This window comes from Tribolium castaneum, chromosome 5 (genome assembly GCF_031307605.1).
Source record: "Tribolium castaneum strain GA2 chromosome 5, icTriCast1.1, whole genome shotgun sequence".
Classification (NCBI taxonomy): domain Eukaryota; kingdom Metazoa; phylum Arthropoda; class Insecta; order Coleoptera; family Tenebrionidae; genus Tribolium; species Tribolium castaneum.
The window spans coordinates 8,017,634-8,040,141 of record NC_087398.1 but is presented as its reverse complement, the minus strand read 5'-3'; the positions used below and the strand labels follow the sequence as shown (position 1 = coordinate 8,040,141).

The window sequence follows — 22,508 nt, the reverse complement described above, 5'->3', positions numbered from 1 at the left end:
GATTTTTCAACGTAGACATTTAAATCTACTGTTTTTACTCTCTGCACCCTAATTCAATTTTCAAGTTTTTTGCCTTACACACAACTTTTCTATTAATAGAATTTAGCGTAGAGGTGCAATGTAATTAATATAGAACATGGATGAACATGATTTGAAACTCACACGCTTTGTTAGAGTTCGGGAGCTTCCAGGGATGATCAGGTTACAGGGTCAGGCTGTAATCTCATTTTATAAAAAGCTGACCGACGTAGTAGGTTAATGCATTACTACAAATGTGAAAAGTATACGTAATATTTGCTTTCGCTTTGCATTAATGTTTCTAGCAAGGTAAACTGCTCGGATATTATTTTATACAAAAAAACGAAAGCTCTTTCAGGGCGAAATTTAGTTACTCTCAATATTCTCCAAATTTCGATTTGACATCAAACGTCTCTGAAGACGTTCAATGTTACGTATCGACTTTACCCAGTTTCAAAGCGTCACCATAGGCAAGATGAAACTTCGTGAACGAATGTATAAATCTTGAATATGTATTTTGAAAGTCTTGATATCACGGATGTGAGATTTCTCGAAAATTGTAGTAATCACAAACGTTGGTTTAAATATAACTTGAAGGGGCGGACACCGAAGTCGAATGAATTGAAAGTAATGTTTCTGTTTATAGAAACGTATTGACGTTCACGAGTTCTATCCACAGAGAAAACTACACGACATGGCAACAATCTAATAATTCTCAGACTAACATATGAATCTGAACGTGTCATAGAATCGAAATGTGGGTTCCGACATGTTGACCTAAAAAACTGCAAAGGATATTTATTTCATCTGAACATAATTTTGCGTAATAGGGCTCGCAGCGCAACCAAATAACTAATTCTAATGGAAATATGCAGATTAAATTAGCATATTTGCGTCTTCTAGTCGTGCATCACGAAAGATCGGATTTCAGTTATCTCTTGCAAATCTTTTGTTCCGTCTAAAATGAATGCGGTACGAAACAGGCCGCTATTGCATACACAATAAACCCTTTGTATATGAGCAAACACCTTAGGCGATAGCGAAGCCACTATCTCGAACGCTTTGATACTTTTCAGGGCATGAAATACCTTCATTCCACACCGATCCGAGTGCACGGCTATTTGACATCTCGTAATTGCGTTATCGATGCGAGATGGGTGCTGAAAGTCACAGATTACGGATTACCCGCCTTCTACGAAGCACAAGGGATGCAACCCCCAGCCAAGACTGCCAGAGGTAAGTTGCTGCAAGAGATTTGGGTTTATGGAAGTAATATCGCAAGTTTTATGAACGAAATTTTCACAAAAAAAGAAAAAGAAAACATAAAAGTAGCCCTAAAAATAAACAAGTTTTTGAGTGCTTATTAATATCAGAGCGAAATGTTACACGGTAATTTTGTCTTCGTATTTCAATTAAAAACGGGAGAACTTTGTTTTCCTATAATTGCCCGGTGAACTAAATAAACACACTTAATTTGCTACGTGATTTAAAATTTCGTAGATCTCGTGGGAAATTACCTCTGCAGTGTATTAAAAGGAAAACTGCAGTAACTACCTTGTATTACTCGGTTCAGGTGCGATTATTTCACGTGCAAATAGTGTTTAATAATTTTTGATTAATTAGCCAATATTATTGCATCAGTATATAAAGGGAGGCAGTTTTATTAGCAGGTGGGTGTTATTTATTGCGGCCTGTACTAGAAATTGTATTTTGCTATTTAGACTTTGGGAGGATGTCAAGGCAAACTTAATTAACTTTTCTAACAAATTACGCCTGAAGAGACTCAATGCACTGTGTCATTTCTTTACATTATCTTCCTATCCCAAATATGTTCTACAAAAAACATGAATTATTAGATTTCCTCGTAATGCCAGGCTTCTGATGCGAACCACATATTAACAATTTTTGTCAAATGGCCTTTTAGATGAAAATTGATCGAAATGTCAGATACTAGAATACAGAAAAATGGCACTCATGTGTTCCCAGATCTGACTAAAGCAGACTAATAACTATTTACATTTCACTTTTCAACTCGGCAATGAATTTTTTTGAAAAAAATTTAATAATTTGTAACATTTTTATTGTTTTGTTCTTAAAAAACACGTAAATGTAAATTCTTACGTAGTTTTATCCTGTGTTTTTTTAAAATGTTTTGACTGCTGATGATGGTATAAATAAATACCCAAACTAGTCCAATTCCTTCTTTTTATTTCCACTTTGGTTAGACTTCGACTTTAAGTTATCCATTTATTCAATTTGTAATAACTATTTGTTTGGAATTAAAAAAATGTTTTGAGTGTTTTAAGTAGTTACAAATGTTGAAATAAATAGAAACCAGCTTTACATTTATTAATGTGCAACGAAATAAAGAGCGAATTTTATTTTAACAAAATTATCATATATGCCAATGTGTACTTATTTTAATTTTCTTTAATTAGTTACATTTTTTTGTGCACAAAGTCGACTCTCACACAAGCAATTTCGCAACTTAGCACTTTAAGTATGTTACGGCATTAGTCTTGTTATTGAAATTTTCATCAAATAAGTCTTCACTTACTGTAAGCTCTATCTTGTTAAAAGTGATTAATTTCTATGGAAAACGTTGCGGTAGTTGCGCATTAATCCTCACTGTTAAATAGGTTTCCGTACAGCTTCATGGATGCCTAACAAAATTAGTCTAACTTTATATTTGGCAAAGTAAGCCAAGGCAAATTTTACAAAAGGACAATGGGTATTAGCAAAGCGGAAATGATCTTTTGGACGTATAACTGGATTATGCAACTTAATCTCAAAGTTAAATTTTTTAAGAGTGTGCCAATTATTCCACGTGGAAATATTCAAATTTAATTCAGCGAAATATGGAAATTACAATTTGTTTTATTTCATTATTAATACGGCGTCTCGTGTTGCTCACTTGTTACCGGAATGAACATGCTTTATTGAATTATCCATTCCAGAGGCAAGTGTCCAATGCAGTTATCAAGAGGAGGAGATTCCGTTGGAACGAATTTCGCAATTTGCACAAAACCTGTCACTTGTGATAGCACAACTATGGGAGCTGTCATTAACATAACATATTTGTAAACTCTATTTTACCATTTGCAATTCTCCATTTTATGTTATTCTTGCCCAGCCGTAATTAGCAGGATAATAGAGGCGAGACACAATGGCTCTCTCGACAGAAAACGCAACTACCTTGTCTAAGTTTGGACTTTTTTTAATTCCGCGAATTAATTAGCTAGTCAGTGTTAAAAGGTTTTATTAAACACGACGTGATACGAAGTTTGAGTGATATATTGGCGCTCGTGAGCGTTAATCACCACCACTAATCCACATTTGACCGAAGATAATGACTGAAGGTTAAATAACGATCATTAATTAATCTTCAAATTAGCGATGTATCAATCGGCCAATAAATTGCAGAAGGAATTGTCAATCAATATTAATTTCTCAATTAACCCATCGAAAATTCTGGCGGTTAAGTGCGGAAGAGCGAACTGACAACTTGTTAAAAAATGAATGACAGTAAGTGATTTATCTCCGCTTCGGTAATCTAAAGATACACTTTTGCAGGATATAGTTTACGACTATAGAGACTTTCCTGACGTTTTATTTTCAGGCAGTTACTTCTTTTTTATTGATTGTTGCGTTTCAGGAAACTTTGTTGTTCGTTTATCTGATAGTGATTGATTAATTATAACAAATAATTTTACAATTTATTTTTTGTTGCTATTCCTGTTTGGAAAGTTTTCGAAAGTTTGCTCAGGATAAGATGTATCACCTGGACCGCCATCTATTGGGATTAGGGAAGTACATATTATAAAAGCTGGATGTACAGGGGTAGATTACTACCCCAATGTGCCCGCCAAAGAGAAACCAATACGACTAAATCTCCTCTCGGACAAAGCTTTTCCAGCCCCGAATTATACGAGCAGGATTTACTGTGCTGTAACTAATATTTCTCTGCCTTTCTGAACTTTAAAGATATCCAGTGGTTCACCTGGGTGATCACGACGCCAATTTGGAGCATTCAAAAATTCTTGTTTTGAGTCAAATTTTTGTGTGATAATAAAATTACGATATTTATTTACTGTTGAGGAAGAGTATTATACACTTGTAAACAAGTTATTCTCGACGGAGTCTGCTTTAATCTAAAAGATAATGAAGATTGGGACTTGCTAATTCCTGGAGATAATTAAGAATTAGACTTGTAAATCGTTGAGGCGATTTTTGAAACACTGACAGAAATTGACTACAGTCATGATGAGGCAACAACAATACCTTGGTAAAGGAAATATGTCTGAAGTTTCGTAAAAAGTCTCGAGGGAGTCTTGCAAAACTCACTCGATATTCAAGTTTGGTGAATTTCCTGCAATTTGGCTGAATAATAGAAAGAAGTAGAGAGAGGGCATTTTCGAGTTCTTGACAGCAACCGGCAGAGCTCTAGACTGCCTCGTTATATATTTATGATGCAATTAGAGGCAGACTGAACAGAAAGATGATTAATAGCACCAATTTGTCGGTTCACAGAGTCACAAAAGCACCGACTTTTGTGCCGAATCACATGTTACATTTATTTTGACCAACAAATCTTGCTAATTAAAGTAAATTCTGCATAATTCAGTCGCGCACATGTTTTGCACGAATAAAAGCCAACTTTGGCACGTGCCGCTCGTTCATTAAATAAATTGCAAAATGTTGGATCGGATTTTTTCAGAGCTCTTGTGGACGGCTCCCGAGCTGCTGCGACACGCTAGTTTAAGGAAAAAAGGAACACAGCCCGGAGATGTGTATTCATTTGGGATTGTTTTACAAGAAGTGGTCGTTAGAGGGGAACCATTCTGTATGCTCGCTTTGACACCCGAAGGTTAGTATGGAATAATCAGCGTTGAAAGTCGAGTGATAACGCGCTACTTGCGACGTGAAAAATGATACACTTCAGTGCGTTGCTTTCCTGCTATTATCCTGATATTAAAACATATAGCGCGGAAGTCGTGAGGAAAGACACTACGATGGCCAAATGCTCGAACCTTAAAGTTTAGTCTAAATAACAAGTATATACTTTCAGGCTGAAGTTTATATAACTCGGGTATAGTTTTACAGTTAATTAATGTTTTTCAAATTGAACTAACACGTTACACAATCATAATGTGTGATATGTGATATCCGCAAAATAACAGATCAAAAGTTTTTAAACGGGACTGTGGAAGCGTGAAATCGATAAGCTAACAATTTGCACTAATAATGACACATTCAGGAATGTTCAGAAACGCAGTACACAAAACTAGACCAGAGAACCAAATGCAAAATTTATTTTTATTTACGCACGCTAAACAACTGATTATAAGAGTAAATGTAAAGTTTAATGTAAATTTAACAGAATAAATTTAATCCTAAATTATTTTTTTATTTTCTGTAAAGTGAAAACCAACACTAAACATGCGACATTTATTACCTGCGTCTTTTTATTGAAAGATAATTCTCATTACAACAAAGTTTTTAATTAATTAAGGAAACACCAAATTAAAAAATGCTCCGGAAATGCATAAATTTTGAATTTTTCGTTTTTAAAACTTATACAGGATTCCTAAAAAGTATGGTTACGGCTATTTAGCCGAAATCCATACTTTTTAGCTGAAAATATTTATTTTCAGAACGGTTTAACAATGCACCTTAAAATTTGGGAAATAGTTAATTATTAAAATTCTATCTGAGCTTTATTCAATTTCCTTTTTTTATTTATTTTGAAAATACAAACGTAACATAATTTTTTTAATGGCACCAAAAGCCGAATTTAATAATTTTTGAAAGAACATTTTTTTTAATTCAGTGATAACATATATAACATATATCCACTTCTAGTTTTATTTAAACGTAAGAAAAATAAAAATTTATTTATTATTAAAATGTGTTTTAACAATAATTATTATTAACTTTTTCTTATTTTTCAGTCAAAGTTTATGCGGTAAAAAGCTAACGATATATAAAGAAGGCTTACAAAATTTTAAGTTTTCTAAATTTCTTTAGTTGTTACACCATTGAACTCCAAACTAATTAAAGTTTTTTTCTAAAAAAACATTTGTTTTTATTTTTTTATTTTTTGCTTTTTAGTCTTTTTCTCTGAGATTTAGTTTCGCCAAATTGTTGTAACATTATTAATTTCTGTGTATTCAGATAAGATGAACGAATAAATTATTATTATTATTATTATTTTGCTGATTTGTGCAAACTTGTTTCGTGATATGTGATAGAAATTAAAAAACAGCTGTTAACATTGAAAGCACATCCTAACCTTTCAAAACTGTATTTAACTCCTTTAGGGGGTATTTAACCATATATTGCATCGTCACGCAGATTAATTTAAGTGTGCAAAATTTCAATTCATTGGTACAACGGAAACCCTTTCAAAATTGGCTCCAAAAATATGATACAAACAGACCGACAAGAAAACATGTTAAATAAAAGCTTTTAAAAAGGTGCTTTTCTTAAAAACATTAAATTTGATTTTTTGCTATTAAAAAAATATCAAGTTAGCCTTGTACCCTCAGAATAAATTGAGATAGAAATTTGATAAAGTTCAGAAACAATGGAATTTATATACTCTTAAGCATAGACCAAATTTTAATAACTTTTGAAATTATAAGATTTGATTGTTATTTTTTTTTAATTTGCTTTTGTATAATTCCGCTTGCTCTCGTAATAACTTTAAATGTTGCGTAAACCGTAATATCTCAAGAGCCAAACATGTTAGTGCAACTGTTTAACAATTTATCTAACCACCCTCCACGTCTTGCATTTTTTCTGGAAGATAGCTGTGTGTTCTGTGAATTAGGTTTTCCCGTGCACTGCATACTGATGGCTTTAGAAAACCTTCGGCTTGCGATTACGTGTTCTTTTCGTCTAGACACTAAAAGCAATTTTCCCCGTAAGCATAATTGTTTTCCAAGTCGGAAAAAATCCACGTTTCTCGCGCGGTTTACAATTGATTTTTTGGGCAGAAATTATCGAAAAAGTGAAACGGCCTCCGCCTCTGATCCGTCCCTCGGTCAGTAAAGGAGCAGCTCCTCCGGAAGCCATCAATATAATGCGTCAGTGTTGGGCCGAACAGGCCGAAATGCGCCCGGACTTCAACACAGTCCACGACCAATTCAAGAAATTAAATCACGGCAGAAAAGTCAACATCGTGGATACGATGTTCCAAATGCTCGAAAAGTACTCCAACAACTTGGAGGAGTTGATACGCGAACGGACCGAGCAGCTCGACATTGAGAAGAAAAAGACCGAGCAACTTTTAAACCGAATGCTTCCGAGGTAAAGTTTAGTGAAACTATAATAATTAATTTCTTTCACTTATTTTTATCCCATGCTCTCGTATTTAGTTCCGTGGCTGAAAAGCTGAAGTTGGGCATGCCCGTGGACCCGGAGGAGTTCGAGGAAGTGACGATTTATTTCTCGGACATTGTCGGTTTCACGACAATATCAGCCCATTCGACCCCCTTTCAGGTGGTCGATCTCTTGAACGATCTTTATACATGTTTCGACGCCACGATCAACGCTTACAACGTCTACAAAGTTGAAACCATCGGAGATGCTTATATGGTTGTTGGAGGATTGCCGGTTCGTGTTCCCGATCACGCCGAACAAGTAAGTTGATGAGTCGGGGAATTTTACGGAGGGTCGTTAAACTTTCTATGACAGTGGACTCATTGCTCTGGATTTAACTGCCATGTGCCCCAATCTTTAATATTAAGAAACTCGAAACTTTCCCAATTACAAATTTAGGGACTTAGCGGCTTTGCATACATTTTGCAAATGATCCTGCGTTACTGAAACTTCATATTTAATCATTCTATAACAGCTATTCCTGTTTATTTACAATGTAGATTGCGACAATGGCCCTGGATTTGCTGCACCAAAGCGGCCGTTTTCGCATCACCCACCTCCCGGGCACGCCGCTGCGGCTGAGGATCGGCCTGCACACAGGCCCCTGCTGTGCCGGCGTTGTCGGCTTAACGATGCCAAGATACTGTCTATTTGGTGATACTGTTAACACAGCTTCAAGAATGGAATCAACAGGTGCGTGAAATTGATATTACGCAAGTAGTTAACTAGCTCGGAAAACGTTCAGGTGCCGCTTGGAGGATACACTTATCCGAGGCAACGAAGGAGCGGCTGGAGAAGGCGGGCGGCTATCAGCTCGAATATAGAGGTCCCACGGAAATAAAAGGAAAAGGGACAATGCACACGTATTGGTTGCTGGGAAAAGCGGGCTTCGATAAACCGCTTCCGGTGCCTCCGTCTTTGGAGTAAGTGTTCACTGTCTGTGCGTACTTGTGGTGTTGTCTGAAAGAGTCCTCGAATGTGATGGCGCGCTAAAAGCTTTCAGCGGCATTGATTTTAAATAAGCAGTTTGTCGTGAGATGTACTTCCATTGAAAGTATTTTTTAGCATCTAAACCCAATTATCACACTTACAGCGTCTACAAAATTAATTAAAACGCCACACTTTTCTAGACAATTAATTGTATTAGGTGCAGGATGAACCCGACTTTTCATTTAAATATTAATTATCCAAAGTCATCAGTTTATTAGTTCAAACCACAGTTGTGTCGTAGATTGAAAATGAAATTGGTATACTCGCCTGTGGTTTATAAAATGTAAAATTACGGTATACATGGGTCGCAGCAAAATTAACTTTATTGTCTGTTCATTGTGATTAATTGCATTTTAGCCGCTACAATAATTTTTGCGATGTCACAAGCAAATGCATTGCAACATTAACGTCCGTAATGGTCACCATAAACAGTAGTTAAGGCTTAAAATTGGATTAACGATCACATGGACGAATTGGATATTATTTTTTTACACAAAACTATCAAATAATTGAATTGAATTTATTTGGCCTGTCAGACCACTCACCCTTAATGTTGAAAGTTTTCTTTATTGCGTTTCTAATTTATAGTTTCGCGATATTGATTCTTGGTAACAGATGAGAATAAGTTACACATGCTTCAGCCAAGCTACAAAAAAGCAAGATTTAACACTAATTTTTGCTTTTGTTTGCCAACATTAGGGAGAGCCACGGGTAAGTTTCCAAATAAGTTACGTTTCTTGCAAAGCAAAATTAATTGATCTAAGTTTTAATAATTGAAGAAGTTTGAAGCATAGGCATCTTTGTGTCTTAAATTGCGAGCCGTCTGCCGGAGACACCGAGCAGCAAGTATTGTTGTTTAAAATGCTTGCCAAGTAAAAACTTGTCAGAATCCACTTCAGTAACTTCACTGTTTGGCGCTTTTTGTTTTGCAAGAGCCAAGTCAAATTTAGAGTGATTTCAAGCCACCAGGTGCCTTGAACAATTTCAATTAGTCGCTTAGCTATCACTTCAGCTCAGCCTGTTTTAATTGCCATGTAATATTCATGCAGATTAGACGAAAGTCTTATTATCTCTAAGTCGATATCTGGTAATCTGAAGCACGAGGAAACGACAACGTCGGGTGATTCGATCTCGGTGGAATCGCGTCAACAGCCTTTCAGCGAAGATCATCAGCCAAAATCACCCAACCCGAATCCTTCGTTTATTAAAACAATGGAGACCTCCAAATTCTCAAGTCTCGTCAAAACGCAGGACGAAACGGCGACCATGAGGTAGGAATTTTTCGAAAAATGCTCGGTAAATATTAAAATAGTGGCGAAAGCCACGACTAAATGAGGAAGTCTATTTTATGAAGCAATTTTAAGTTTATTAATTATTAGTTAGTCGGGGCGAAATTGGACAGCTAATAGACGGAATGAATACAAATGTTACTACAACCTGGCTAACATACTTAATGTTGCTGCTGGAAGGCCAGGATTGTGCCTTTCACCTTTGTTTTTTGTTAATGATATTTTCGAAATTAGTTTCCAATGTTAGAAGCAGTAGTGACACAGAGAGGAGGAATACGTGTGTGTTACCTTTTATGTAAATTAATTTCGAACTTTGACAGTTTCCTTAGGGAAATGAAATGGAAAATGGCTATGACGGGACTCATCTCATCATATTAAAATAACTGCCTGCAACATGGAGTTTGAATACCGTTAATGGACTTAAATATTTATATAAATTTAAAAAACGCTGTTATTTAAACAAACTTTAATTATTATGAATGGATACAGTTTTGTACGTAATCAGAGTTATTCAAATACTCACAAAATTACAAAACCGGCCTGAAGGCAATTACGAAAATTACTTTTAACTTGGAAATATCAAAGAGATTTTTTTAAAAGAAGTAAACTTTACTTAACGAGGTGTAAAATACAAATAAATTCTGTTCTTTGCTTTTTTTAATTATGAAACAAAGTTTAATAATACAGTTTACAACAAACATGGACACAAAGACGTAAATAAATAGCGCGACATTTCCCGACGTTTCTGTGCAAATAAAAGCTCAATTTGATGTATTTTTTATTGCGCAACAAGCTTTTATTTGATGTCTTATTTGCAATCCTGCAATTTAAAATTCTACGATTTCAGACACGATTATCACATGGTAAAAAGCACATCAAGTGACACTCCAATGTCTCTAGGAACCCCGGTGTCGGCCACCGAAGTTGCGGCTGCTTTACTGGGGGCTTCAACCAGTTCACTTTGTGGATTTAGGCGACACCGCAAGATTGAAGAGGAAGATTTGAGTACTCCATATAATCATTACAAATGCCTCAGTCCGAAGCACCGAATTGGAAAACTACTAAGGAGGCAATTTAGTTTAGATAGAACGGAGGAAATACGAACGGAGGAATCCCTACAAGTAAGTAATGAGATTTTTAATTTATTTCTATGTTTAACGCATTCGCAAAATACAACAGTGCGGTTTTCAATTAAATTTGGTGCAAATGGGTCGCCAAATCGCCAAAGCGGGCAAATATTGGCGATTTTGATGCTTGACAGCATTAAGTTTAAGCGAATGCATTTCAATTTAGTCTTCTTTCAATATTTACCGACATTCTGATATTGAAGCTTTCGCATATTGGTAATTTTGGTAAATACAAACCAACATCAATCTGCCCAGATTTGTGTTTGCTCTAATAATGGTAACTGATATCTAATTACAATCTGACGTATTTACGCAATGAGTTATTGTGGATATTAGGTCGCAATTGAGCATTGATTTTACTTTTTTCAAACGGTCTAAAATATCTGAAAACACTTAGTTATTTCAATTTACTACAGAAAGTGTTCAATTAAAATTGAAACTTGACTCCAAGTTGGACATTTTCGGTTTTAGTTTTCTTATTTCCCATTTCCGACTTTCTAAACGCATTCAGGATTTTACTTGCGCAAAACTGTGTTGCTCGGAATTTTATTAGAGCAACGTTTTAGAGATAAAATTGCAATTGAGTCCGTGCATTTACATAAGGAAATCTCGGCATAAAAAGTCAATAAACAAAGTGATTGGTGAACACGTATTAGGTTTTAAAATAAAAATCAAAAGTTCTTGTTTCAGACGAGTCCCAGACTGTTCAAGCAGAATTCGGCAGGAGCGGCAGATTTGGAAAAAATTGAAGAAGTTCCAATGAAACTTCCAGTTTCGCCTGCACCAAGTACAACCCCCCTACAGTGCACTTTGTCTATATCAGCAGATTCTCTTATTCATTGAGACAAGGTCGGCGAAACGGGAAAATCGACGTGAAACAATAATAATTATTAGACAATCACCTTCGTCTGATTTATTTTGTACTTTCAAATGGATTAATTGTGTCTCCCAAAAAGTAAATCAAAAATGCGCTGTTAAACCGGTAATTTACAATTTCTGATGATGTTCCATCTGTAAATTAACATTTTTAAGTGTTACACTGTAAATTCAGCGTTCTTTATTTCTCGTGCAACTACTGTCTAAATCTAAAATTCTAATTTGTATAAAGTGTAGACTTTAAAAGGAAAAGAAACGCACATTCTTGAATAATCTAATAGTTACATTATACATACCCTTTACAACGCCATCAACAATTTGTCTCCGAATGACTAATGAGTGTGTTACTTAAGTGGACTCTAGGACATTTGTCTTACTTTCTTCTAGTTTGGATGTGAGTTTGTTTATAGTTGCAATTGTCGAACGTTTGAATGTAACTAAAATTGGGTAGACAATCCTCTCAAGTCTCTAAATAGACTCAAAATCAATGTTGATATGTTTAAATATATATAAATGTTGTTAAAACGTATTATTATTAGATTTATCAACATTTTTTCTATTCGAATTTATTCACATGATTTTATCTGTAAATAAACACAAGAGAAATTTACGCACGGTGTGTTTTTTCTCCCCCGGCCCCTCAACAATTAACAATATGATTTAACTAAAAGCAAAAATTTACTCGAAATTACAGTTGACAGTAATTGACATGAATAGGAAATCATTAAGTGCTTGAAGCGATATTTCCAAAGGAAAGTTTCCCGTCCGTTGGTGGAGTTTAAAAGACCAGTAAATCCATGCAAGTGATCATTATTGGGTGGCACCTTATCAAATATTAAAGAGACACTCGAGGTGAGTGTTGATTATTGCTGTAATAGCGAGTGGCGTCAAAGGCCACGTGTAAGGGGTGACCTGTTCACCACCGTTTGAACAAAACACTTCTAATGGTTTACCTGTCAACTATCAGTCAAACAAGCACCCTATAAAACCAGCGGAAAGGTTGCCTAACAATCAGATCGACCGAAATATTAGAAGTGATAAGTGGTTAGAAAAGAAATACATGGGTAGTATTTTAATAAATTCCCACTTTTTTTATAAACATTATTATTAATTATAAACGCAAAAATGTCTCACAGGGCGGACGTTGCCAACGCCGGTGCCTTGTCGAGTTTGTGGGGACAGATCTTTTGGCAAACACTATGGGGTTTATTGCTGTGATGGGTGTTCGTGTTTTTTCAAGAGGAGTGTCCGCCGGAACATTATTTACACGTGTATTTGTAAGTATTTATTTTTGAATTAAACGCACGAAAAAGTCATAAATAAAAATTTTATATTTTTTTAATTATCTTAAGATTAATATTAAAAACACTAAACTGAAATAAAGTCACATGGGTGTATTTTGCTTTAAACAATTTAACGTTTTGTTTACAGCTGGCGAGGGTCGCTGTATTGTTGATAAAGCAAGACGAAACTGGTGTCCCTATTGCCGATTACAACGCTGTTTTGCCGTTCAAATGAACGTAGTCGGTAACAAAATTACAATTTTTCCCCAAAGAAATACAGTTTTTAACTACAGCCGTCCAAGAGGAACGTGGGCCAAGAAAACCGAAACTCGTCTCCAGAAAGCCTTCTTACTCGATAAATTCCGAAAGTTTTGTCTACTCTACTGTATCCAGACCCCTTCCTCCGGAAACCAACCCAATCCATGAATTAGCCGCCCAAATTTTGCTCGTCGCTATAAAACAAGCCCGCTGTAATTCCGGCTTTGGATTACTGAATCGTGCTTCGCAAAACTTGATTTTGAGCCACTTGTGGGCGCCTTTATTTCTGCTAAGGGCGGCTCATTGGCCCTCTGAAAGCGCTGACTTATTCCCAGGTGTTAAGGGCACTTTCAGGGTTGTCAGACAGTTAAAACTAAACTTAACGGACTTGGAAATAGTTGAAAATATTTTGCTATGTAGGGCGGATATTTTGGATGACGTGGAACAGATAACATTGGCTTTGAACGTTTTGACGAGAGCTTTAGACGAACTGGCGGTTAGAACAGTCTTGGAGAGAAGAAGATTTGCCGATATTTTGCTCGCTTTGCCTGTGCTTTTTGTACCATCGGCTGTAGTGTTGCATTCTTTGCTTTTTAAGCCGGTTATTGGAGCTGTTCCTATCGAAACCGTAATTTCCACGATTTAGAGAAATAAAAAAGGGTGTTAGTATATGTATGTCACATGTTTATTATATTTTACTAGTACAATTTAATAATAAAAGTAATATTTACACTTCCATTTTTTAACATTAAACAGACGCACATATTTACAATTATTTATTTTAGAACAGTGCAACTACAATTTTTTGAAAACTTTTAGTACGGGAAACCACGTAATTAGTCAATATTTACAGCGAAAAAGACCGAGGGAGTGAAGTTATTTATTTATTTTGTTGTAGTTCGGCTCAATATGAGCTTGAATGATTTAAACACATGACAATTTTAAATTTTAACTAATAAGCAAATAATATTATTACATAACATTCAGGATTGCACTAAAAAATTGAAAAACGTTCAGTCGAATAAAATTTTGGCCAGAATACTGTTGTTGTCCTGGAATACTTGTTACATTTAAGCATTATAAATTAATAATAGAAATAAAGCGACGGCTTATAACAATAACTAGGTGGATACAATAATTTAAACAATTCTATAAAATCAATAAATACACAACTATTCCTACGATCACATAAATAAATTCACTAAGTTTTTAGTGATCACGAACATACAAGAAGATTTCAGTTGTCTCTCAACACTGTTGTAACTCATCGTTTCACTCTCAATGTTTCAAAAATTTCGTCATTCATGAAGTTTCGACCTGAGTATTTATAAGACTTAAGCAAAATTGTTGTTTGAAAGCACTTACAAAGTCCATAAAAATACCATTAGACTAAGACGAGGCCATTAGTTTGGCGGCGGCAGTAACGTGGTGTTGGTGGTGGTAGGCAACCTCCCCGCTGCTGTTGGCCGAACCAGGAAACCCAAATATTTGTTGGTAAGGATACGACGGCTGGTTCTGTATGCAGCTGTATTCGTACCCGGGCTCGCTTTTGATGGCACTTGTACTTGTGGCAGGTAAGAGGGAGGTTTGGCCCAGATATGGGCGCTCCACCGGCGATGATTTGTCGAGCTGATGGTTGTGATGGGTTTGCGATTGAGATTGCGACGAGTGTTGTTGCGAGGATTGGTGAACGAGAGATTTTGTTTCTGAAAGCAAGTTGCAAAATTGGTGGATGCGCCGGGCTAGAATATGGGTTTGTGGCGACATCTCCGGAACGCTGCGAGATTTCAGTCTCAGCTTTTGCTCCCTCAGGGGCAACAAATAGAAAACTATTTCTGCCAAATTACACGCAACTAGTTTTAAAAACAAATCTACGAGAATTTTTTAATATTAATTGAAAAAAAATATTAATAAGCACTTTTTTGTTTGAACAAACACAGTTGTAATTAACATTTGCAACTAGTCGTTACTTTCAGATTCATTTATTACATTTTTTTTCAATCTACTTATTTATTCTTGTAAAATATGTGTCTCTTTTACAAACGTTTAATTTCCAATAATCGGTTAGTTACCAAAGATTTTACCCAAGTACTAAAATACCAGGCGTTAAATTACTGAAGTACAAAAAAATAATGTGATAACCAGATATTTTTGGTTTAACCGCTTATTGGAATAACTACTGTAAGATATTTTCTTATTGTTTAGTTTTTTAATGGTTTATGTAACTTTAACAAGTTACCTAGTATTTATTCACTTAAAGCAAGACTTCATTTCTTTATTTTGTTTAGTTTAACTTGATAAAAACTGTTTTTTTAGTCCGATTCTGGACTAAAATATTAAAATTCCTTAAACGCTCAACTGATCTGTATCTAAAGTAGTTACCATGACTTAAAATTTAAATTGCTGTCATTAGTTTTTATTTAGCTTTTTTCTACCATAATAAAATCTAGTAAAAAATAAATTCACTTTGAAATTATCAATTATATGCATAATTTTATGTCCTAATAATCTACACATTACTTTAAATGTTAGCAATAAAAACCTTTACAAGCACCTAATTAATTTATTTTTCTGGCGAATTCTAAATTCACAAAATATTATATTTCATTTACTTAAAAATGTAATTAAAACTCGATATAATCAGCAATAAACCTCGAAGAATTATTCCAAAGTCACGTAACCATGTGGGTGTTGCCAAAAAAAATCGTTATTATTATGCCACATCTCTGTGCGCTGTAGCAGGGCACCATAACCGTCGAAAAGTGCGTAACTGCGTAGGCATCTCATTATCATAACCAGCATTCATTAGCCGGTTAAACCAATAAAAACCAATGGGCGGCACTAACCTTCAACGGAGGCGGAGCTGCTATCATCACGTTCCCCGCCAACAGGCTTCTTCGGTTTGCGTTTGCGTGTTTGTATGCCGTCCTTCCTCATGGCTAAAGGTCGGTTCACGCCGTGTAATTTAAAGTATAATCCGCAGGCGTTACAAACAGGTTCTCCGTCGTTGTTCCGACGCCATAATGTCGTCGTCCGCGTCCCGCAGTTCGTGCAGCACAGCCCTAATCTCCGGGTCGCCGTCTGGAACGAAAAATCCTATGAACAATTATCACAGAAATCTACGGTTTTATCTAAAGAAATTTCATTTTTTGGTTGATGGTATTCAAGTGGGTGTAATGACTTACCAATCGTTTTGATGGTTTTATTAGTGGTCGGTTCATGCCGTTCATTTTGTGGTAAAGCCCACAAGCATTGCACAAATAATGGCCCGTGCCGTCGCGACGCCATAGCGGCGTCGAAATGGCGCCGCAGTTTACACACTCGCGCCCCTCGCCGAACTGAAACTCCATGCTTCCGTCTGCAACAAGAAAACATATTCCTATCTTAGATAACAACAAGATCGGAACTGTGTACTTGGGGATATGAAACCGTGACAGTCTGCCTTAAAAAAATATAATATTGCTCGTTGAAAACACTTCGTAATCTATAAAATTAAGAAAAATTTTATTTAACATTTTAGTACCTACAAAAATGTATTTTTTTAAATTTATGTTTGTAAATAGAGTTGTAAAATTGTTCAGTGATCACAGTTAGAACTATACAATTGTCGATAATAAAATAGATACAACCTAAAAAACCTAGTGTTGAAAGAATTCTTTACAAGAACGCCTGTAACAGAATTGCGCTAAACGAGTCACTACTGTATAAGGAAGAGTAACAGTGAAGTTCTACTGTACCTACAATTTTTTATTGTCTTTATTATTTTATTTTAATTTTGTATTTAACTTTTTTTCTATTTTTGCTAATCTTGATATTTTGTCAACAATGAATAAGTAAGTATACACCTAACAGGTACATCTAGACATCGGTGAAAAAAAATTAATTTGTTTTTTCCTAAAGCTTTTTACATACAAACAGCAATATAAAAAGTAAACCTTTTAAATATGGGAACATACTGTTCACATTCTAAGCTTAAAATTTAACTTTATTCTAGATTTGATTCCGAGGAAACAACATTATATTTTTGGTCCAAGAATGTATCTAATTAATAATAAAGTATAGGTATTAGTATATATCTAAGTATTTTATTCCCATAATTGAAAAAAAACATCAGCGAATTAAAATCAATTAGTACAAACAAATTCTCATATAAAGTTAAGTATAAAATACAAAAGTAATACTTTTATTATACTGACCCTGTAAACAAAAAAAATGAGAAAACTATAAAAATTTGGTGTAATTATATATCTAATAAATAAATGTTTTCTCAAAATAAACACAGAAAAGCTTATCTAAATACTTAGTTAAGTCAATACTTTAGATATTGATAGAACTGTGTATTTACTTTATAAAGAAATAGCTGGTGCGTTTATAGAGAAAAAATGTGTTTTTTTTGTTCTGTGCAAATTTTTATTTTTGAAAATACTATACAGAGTGTCCTAGCGATTATCAATTTGCAACAAACTTTTTTATTTTTTTATCTTTTTAATTGCAGAGAGCTAAAAACATTACAACATTAAGTTTCTCTTTAAAGTGGTGAAGGTTGGGACCTTCATTCCTTAAGTACATAAAAACTTTGAAACCTAGTTTTAATCTAGTAATATTTTTTTAAAAAGCGTGGTTTTGACAGAAAAATGAAATTATATTAAAACCTAGCACAACTGGCTAGTAAAAGTTGAGACCAAGATTATCAGTACATATTAAAAACTACGTGTAAAAATGCAAGGAAAAGAATGTTCCATTTGAAAATACATAAGTTTGTATAGTAGCTAATTCCGAAAACATCGCTTTTGTAAAAAAGCTAAATTTTGTTACATTTCGCTGCTACACCCTGTACCCACCTAAACCAACATAGCCATAAAAAATACGGCTAAAACCTGTACAGCAAGTAAAGTGTAAATTAAAAAAATTCGAAATGATGAATTGATTCCTTTTGTTTGCACCTAGTACTAAATAAAATGATTTTTTAACAAATGGTTTGTTTCATAAGCTCTAATAACAAATGTTCGATATTAATGTTAGGCAAACACGAAACGAAAAGAACACGTCACCTAATAAATAATAATTACGTTATAGCTATCTGCTCCTAGATAGATAATATACAATAAATGTCTAGTATAAACTCATAGTTAATTAAAAACTTTGACTGAACCATTGATTGCAATTTGAAATTTAAGATGCAGAGAAATATCAAGATTAACATGTAAATCTAATTAGAAATACATTATTTTTATGTGCGTTTGTGTTATCAACCAATATTGTAAGAGAAAACTATAAAAACGGTTGTAAAGATTATTTATATTACGTAAATAAATTACGTGCATACAGGTATTACACTATTATTATAGACTCAAGTATTATGCATCTTTCAAGCCGTAATAATTGTTTACACAGTCGTAAATCACTAAATTGGTACAAGATACAGGAACACTAATTTCGAGATTAATGTCTTAATAATAACCGATTTTATTACTGTTTTAAAGTGATAAAAAAGGAAAAAGCGGTCTATTCAAATCTAATAAAACGTTATAAATCTCCACTTAGTTATGCTAATACCCCAACTTTCGAAAAATTCACACGGTGCACAACCAATGAAATGACAATTTTCTTAGACGCGATTTAGAAAGTTACCATTGTGTTATAATTTATAATCAATCAAAGAAGCACTTTTGCATTTGATTTATCATTTTTATTTATAGTTTAAAAACGGCAACTTCTGTGCAATATCATAATAATTTCGAAATTTTAGGCGTCAAAACTGCCACCCTGTTTCTGAAAGCGCCGCTCCGCTTTGAGTTTGGTGATAAGCCACAAGTGGTGCTTTCCGATCTGCGGTTGCAAACGCCCAAAGCTTTGAACTTGATTTACACTGATGCGCTTTATCACGATCATATCCTAATGCAGCTTTAAATAACAGCCGGCTGGCGTCTCTGAAGACTTACGAGAACCCGCCGCTCATAAAACTAATTATCGAGATCTGCCTCCATCTTGTGCTATAACTCAATAAGCACCTCTTGGAAGTGGCATGATGCAGTTTATTGGCCATTCGTTCCGTATATATTTGACGCTTTGCGATGCTAGTGCACGCATTATGTAAATAACATGTTGGAAATATTTCTTTTTGTGAAATTATGAAAGTTGTAACATGACAATTTCAGATTTTTATTACGTAAATAAAACTGCCAACATGAAACGGCTATATAAAACGTATAGCCTCTACTAAAATAAAATTATTTTTTGTTTGTAGCACTGTGGTATAGTCAGTTTTTAAATGAACCACAAAGTGGTCCGCTTATATTTTTAGAAAATCTCTCAACTAATAAAGAATTGTCTCTGATTGGATGGCCGGAGATTTGGCCAATGCAGACCTGCATTCTAAAAACAGATTTTATTATTATTAAACCAGTTGTTGGTTTACTGCTTTATTTTCTTTTATTTTGTCATAAATGCGGCTACAATAAACAATTTCTAGTATATTGTTCTGTCTAAATACCACATTAAAAGTATTGAAAGTTCTAATATATTTATCTAAAACTTACTCAGTGATAATTCGTTGAGTTCTGCTCAATGACAATATTTTTAAATTGGCAGCACTTTTGGTTGTACCGGAAGTCGCTATTAACTTTTTCTTTTTTAAATTAAAAGCTATGTTTTTTACTGCGTTTTTAGATATTTAAGCCGTTTTTGAGATATTTAATTTTTTTTGAAAATTTTTGGATTTGCACCTGTCACTTAAAAAATCGGTACCTCGCTTAGTTTTAGAGATTTCGAAATCATATTTAGAGAAATACAAAAGAAGGCCTATGCCTGTTCTTCAGTGTGTTCAAAATTGAAAATGAAGTTAATAAACCCAAAAATTTTATGGTTAATTTTGTTCAATTTCAAGCACCCATAACTTAATTTTTTAAATAGGATGTCTCAATTTTTATTTTAGTAGATGGAGGAGAATTTTGTTCTGCATCGATCTGTATTAGTATTCCTATACCTATCTGCGATAATTTTCAAGTTATTTTGTTTTTTTTGGAGTTTATTATTCTTTTTCAGAAATTTGAAAACACCAAAGGAAAGATCTAGGGTTCCTCTTTCAAGTGAGCTGAAAAATATTTCTAAATTTTTAAAAATGACAGAGTTATCGATTTTTGAACTGGAAGGTGCAAATCCAAAAAAAAAAAAACAAATATTTCGTAAACGGCTAAATTTAGGTATAGAGAAAGCTAATAAAAACTAAGTTAAAATAACTCTAGTAATTGAAAAACACTTTAAAAATATTTTAAATATTTAAAAAAAAAGTGAACCAGCATTTCAACTGACAAATTAAATTACTAGAATAAAAGCAACAGCTAAAACGTCCCACAAATATAAAACAAAATATAATAATAATTAACTATATTTGTTTGATTTTAATGATCAGATGGTGAAAAATGTGTATTATAATATTATAAACTAAAAAATTAACAGTTTTATTTTTTTATTAGTTTGTATGCACAAAACGTTTCTGTCAAAATAATTAATACAGTTTAGAGGTTTAGTAGTAAAGTAGTATATGTTACAACTATTGTGTTTTATACATAAACATGAATAAATTAATATCATTATAAACATAAACTTATTAAGATAACAGATTCATTAAAATACAATTTATAGATTCTTCCGATTGACAGTAACAATAATTACTCATTTTTGTTTACGCTTGATAAGTTAATTACTTAATCAAACGACTTTATTAATAACCAATGCACAAGACAATCAATGAAAGTTTGAGATCCTTACCATACGGAGACGTCCTTTGAAATCCAGTCCCATCGTAGGCTCTCCACGAGCTCATCATCATATTCTGGGCATAAAACTGCCCAGCTGATAAAGCACCAGCATGTGGCGAAGTCCCCAAAGTGTGTGCAGATGGGGCTGCCATTTCGCCGTACGTTCCACCAGCGTGAGCCCAACTACTCTGGTGAGCAGCAGCCCCGAAATGCCCACTCGCAGGAGAAGGATACTGGGGCACTGCTCTACTGCTTGGAACGTAAACGGGAGATTGCTGCAGATGCTGGTGGAAACCCGCGTTGCCGTCGCTGTATCCTCCACCACCACCGCTTGTATGGAACATGGTCGAAGATGGAGAAGGAAAACTATTTTCTAATCATCTGAAACAAAAACAAAAGTGTAAATTAAATATTTTAATCTTTTATCGAAGCAGTTTTCAGAAAATTGTAACTCAAATTTTGAAAATAATGATTGCAGCTTTTACGTAAAGCGAAAAGGTAAAAAGTTTAATATCGTGGCAATTTTTAATTTCTCAGAGAGCCGAAACATTTATCTTGTGAGACAAGTAATTATCGTTTGTTGCTGAAGCTCATTGTAAGGCGTTTCCGGTATCCAAAGGCATTATGTTAATGATTAATTCGTAATCAAGAAGCTCGTAGATTTTCCATAATTTATGGTGGAGGCAGTGATGGCTGCGAGATACATTGCATGTAAATAAAATAAATCTTGTGGTATTAAGAAGCGTCGTAATTTAGAACGCAAGGTTAGGCGTAGTGGCGTGTTTTGGTGTAGAGCAAGTATTTGTGGTATGTTATGGAGGTTGGGTCGGGATGTAGTGCTGAAAGTCATTAGTGAAGTCGCGGGTAGCATTTTAAGACTTTACTAAAGCAGACGTAAAGCTGAGACATTTCCAGGAACTCGCACCAGACCACTCACTTTGCAATCTTACTGATTTACACACCGCCTTCATCTTATCGCTCCTTTTGCTTGTTTATAACTCTTGTGTGCCGAGAATAGGGATCTGAAATTCGAATACAACCTGCTTTCGAACAGGAAAAATGGCAATTTAAGAAGAAAAAAAAAACGGTTTGCTCTAGATTTGTGTTTAGTGGCTTCACACTTGGAAAACTCCTGTCGTTGTCCTTTTTATTGCTGTTAATTAATATAACAGTTTAAGAATGCGTCTAATAATTTCATTTTAATTGGAAAAGCTTTGTTTATTCTTTTATAATTAACGACTTTTTCCAACACATATAATCAAGTAACAACCAAAATTAATTTAACTATAATTGAAATTTTAAATACAATTAAGCGTAAACAGTAAAGACCCCGAAAATTCTTATTTCAACAAAATAAAAATAACTGAAAGAATTTTAAATGGTGTTTACTATTTTTAGTTTAGTAATATATTTATTTATAAGTTTATTACCAAACCTAATAATTAACAAATCAATCAAGCATCACAGTTGACTTTTTTTTCGTAATTTATTTTTAAAAAGGGGTTGTGAGCTGGAGCAATTTTT

General features: G+C 34.3%; 3 protein-coding genes across 8 annotated transcripts in view; 2 read left to right on the top strand and 1 right to left on the bottom strand.

The window, feature by feature from the left end:
• The window catches only part of LOC661745 (uncharacterized protein), a 38,890-nt gene extending 26,597 nt beyond the window's left edge, over positions 1-12,293 (top strand). Inside the window, exons 9-18 of one of the 5 annotated variants that reach the window (XM_008202262.3) lie at positions 1,095-1,254; positions 4,736-4,885; positions 7,017-7,329; positions 7,398-7,662; positions 7,902-8,094; positions 8,147-8,324; positions 9,091-9,102; positions 9,441-9,662; positions 10,528-10,801; positions 11,498-12,293. In XM_008202262.3, the coding sequence (XP_008200484.2) occupies positions 1,095-1,254; positions 4,736-4,885; positions 7,017-7,329; positions 7,398-7,662; positions 7,902-8,094; positions 8,147-8,324; positions 9,091-9,102; positions 9,441-9,662; positions 10,528-10,801; positions 11,498-11,650 (1,920 nt within the window). In that variant the 3' untranslated portion in view covers positions 11,651-12,293. Of the gene's footprint in view, positions 1-1,094; positions 1,255-4,735; positions 4,886-7,016; positions 7,330-7,397; positions 7,663-7,901; positions 8,095-8,146; positions 8,325-8,979; positions 9,663-10,527; positions 10,802-11,485 lie in introns of those variants that run through there. The other 4 variants (XM_015980096.2, XM_015980097.2, XR_001574957.2 and 1 more) reach the window with 4 other exon arrangements.
• A 40-nt stretch (positions 12,294-12,333) lies between these two features.
• Positions 12,334-13,912, top strand: Hr83 (Hormone receptor 83). The gene is made up of 4 exons (XM_008202263.3): positions 12,334-12,747; positions 12,820-12,960; positions 13,115-13,210; positions 13,260-13,912. Exons 1-4 carry the CDS (start codon positions 12,744-12,746, stop codon positions 13,868-13,870), a joined length of 852 nt encoding a protein of 283 aa, XP_008200485.2. The 5' UTR covers positions 12,334-12,743; the 3' UTR covers positions 13,871-13,912.
• Positions 13,889-22,508, bottom strand: part of LOC661820 (pannier) — a 28,773-nt gene continuing 20,153 nt past the window's right edge. Inside the window, exons 2-5 of one of the 2 annotated variants that reach the window (XM_008202264.3) lie at positions 20,995-21,365; positions 16,410-16,582; positions 16,071-16,320; positions 13,889-14,930 (exon numbers count right to left, since the gene is read on the bottom strand). In XM_008202264.3, coding sequence (XP_008200486.2) covers positions 14,614-14,930; positions 16,071-16,320; positions 16,410-16,582; positions 20,995-21,328 — 1,074 coding nt within the window. In that variant the 5' untranslated portion in view covers positions 21,329-21,365 and the 3' untranslated portion in view covers positions 13,889-14,613. The remainder of the gene's footprint in view (positions 14,931-16,070; positions 16,321-16,409; positions 16,583-20,994; positions 21,366-22,508) is intronic. The other variant, XM_008202266.3, reaches the window with a different exon arrangement.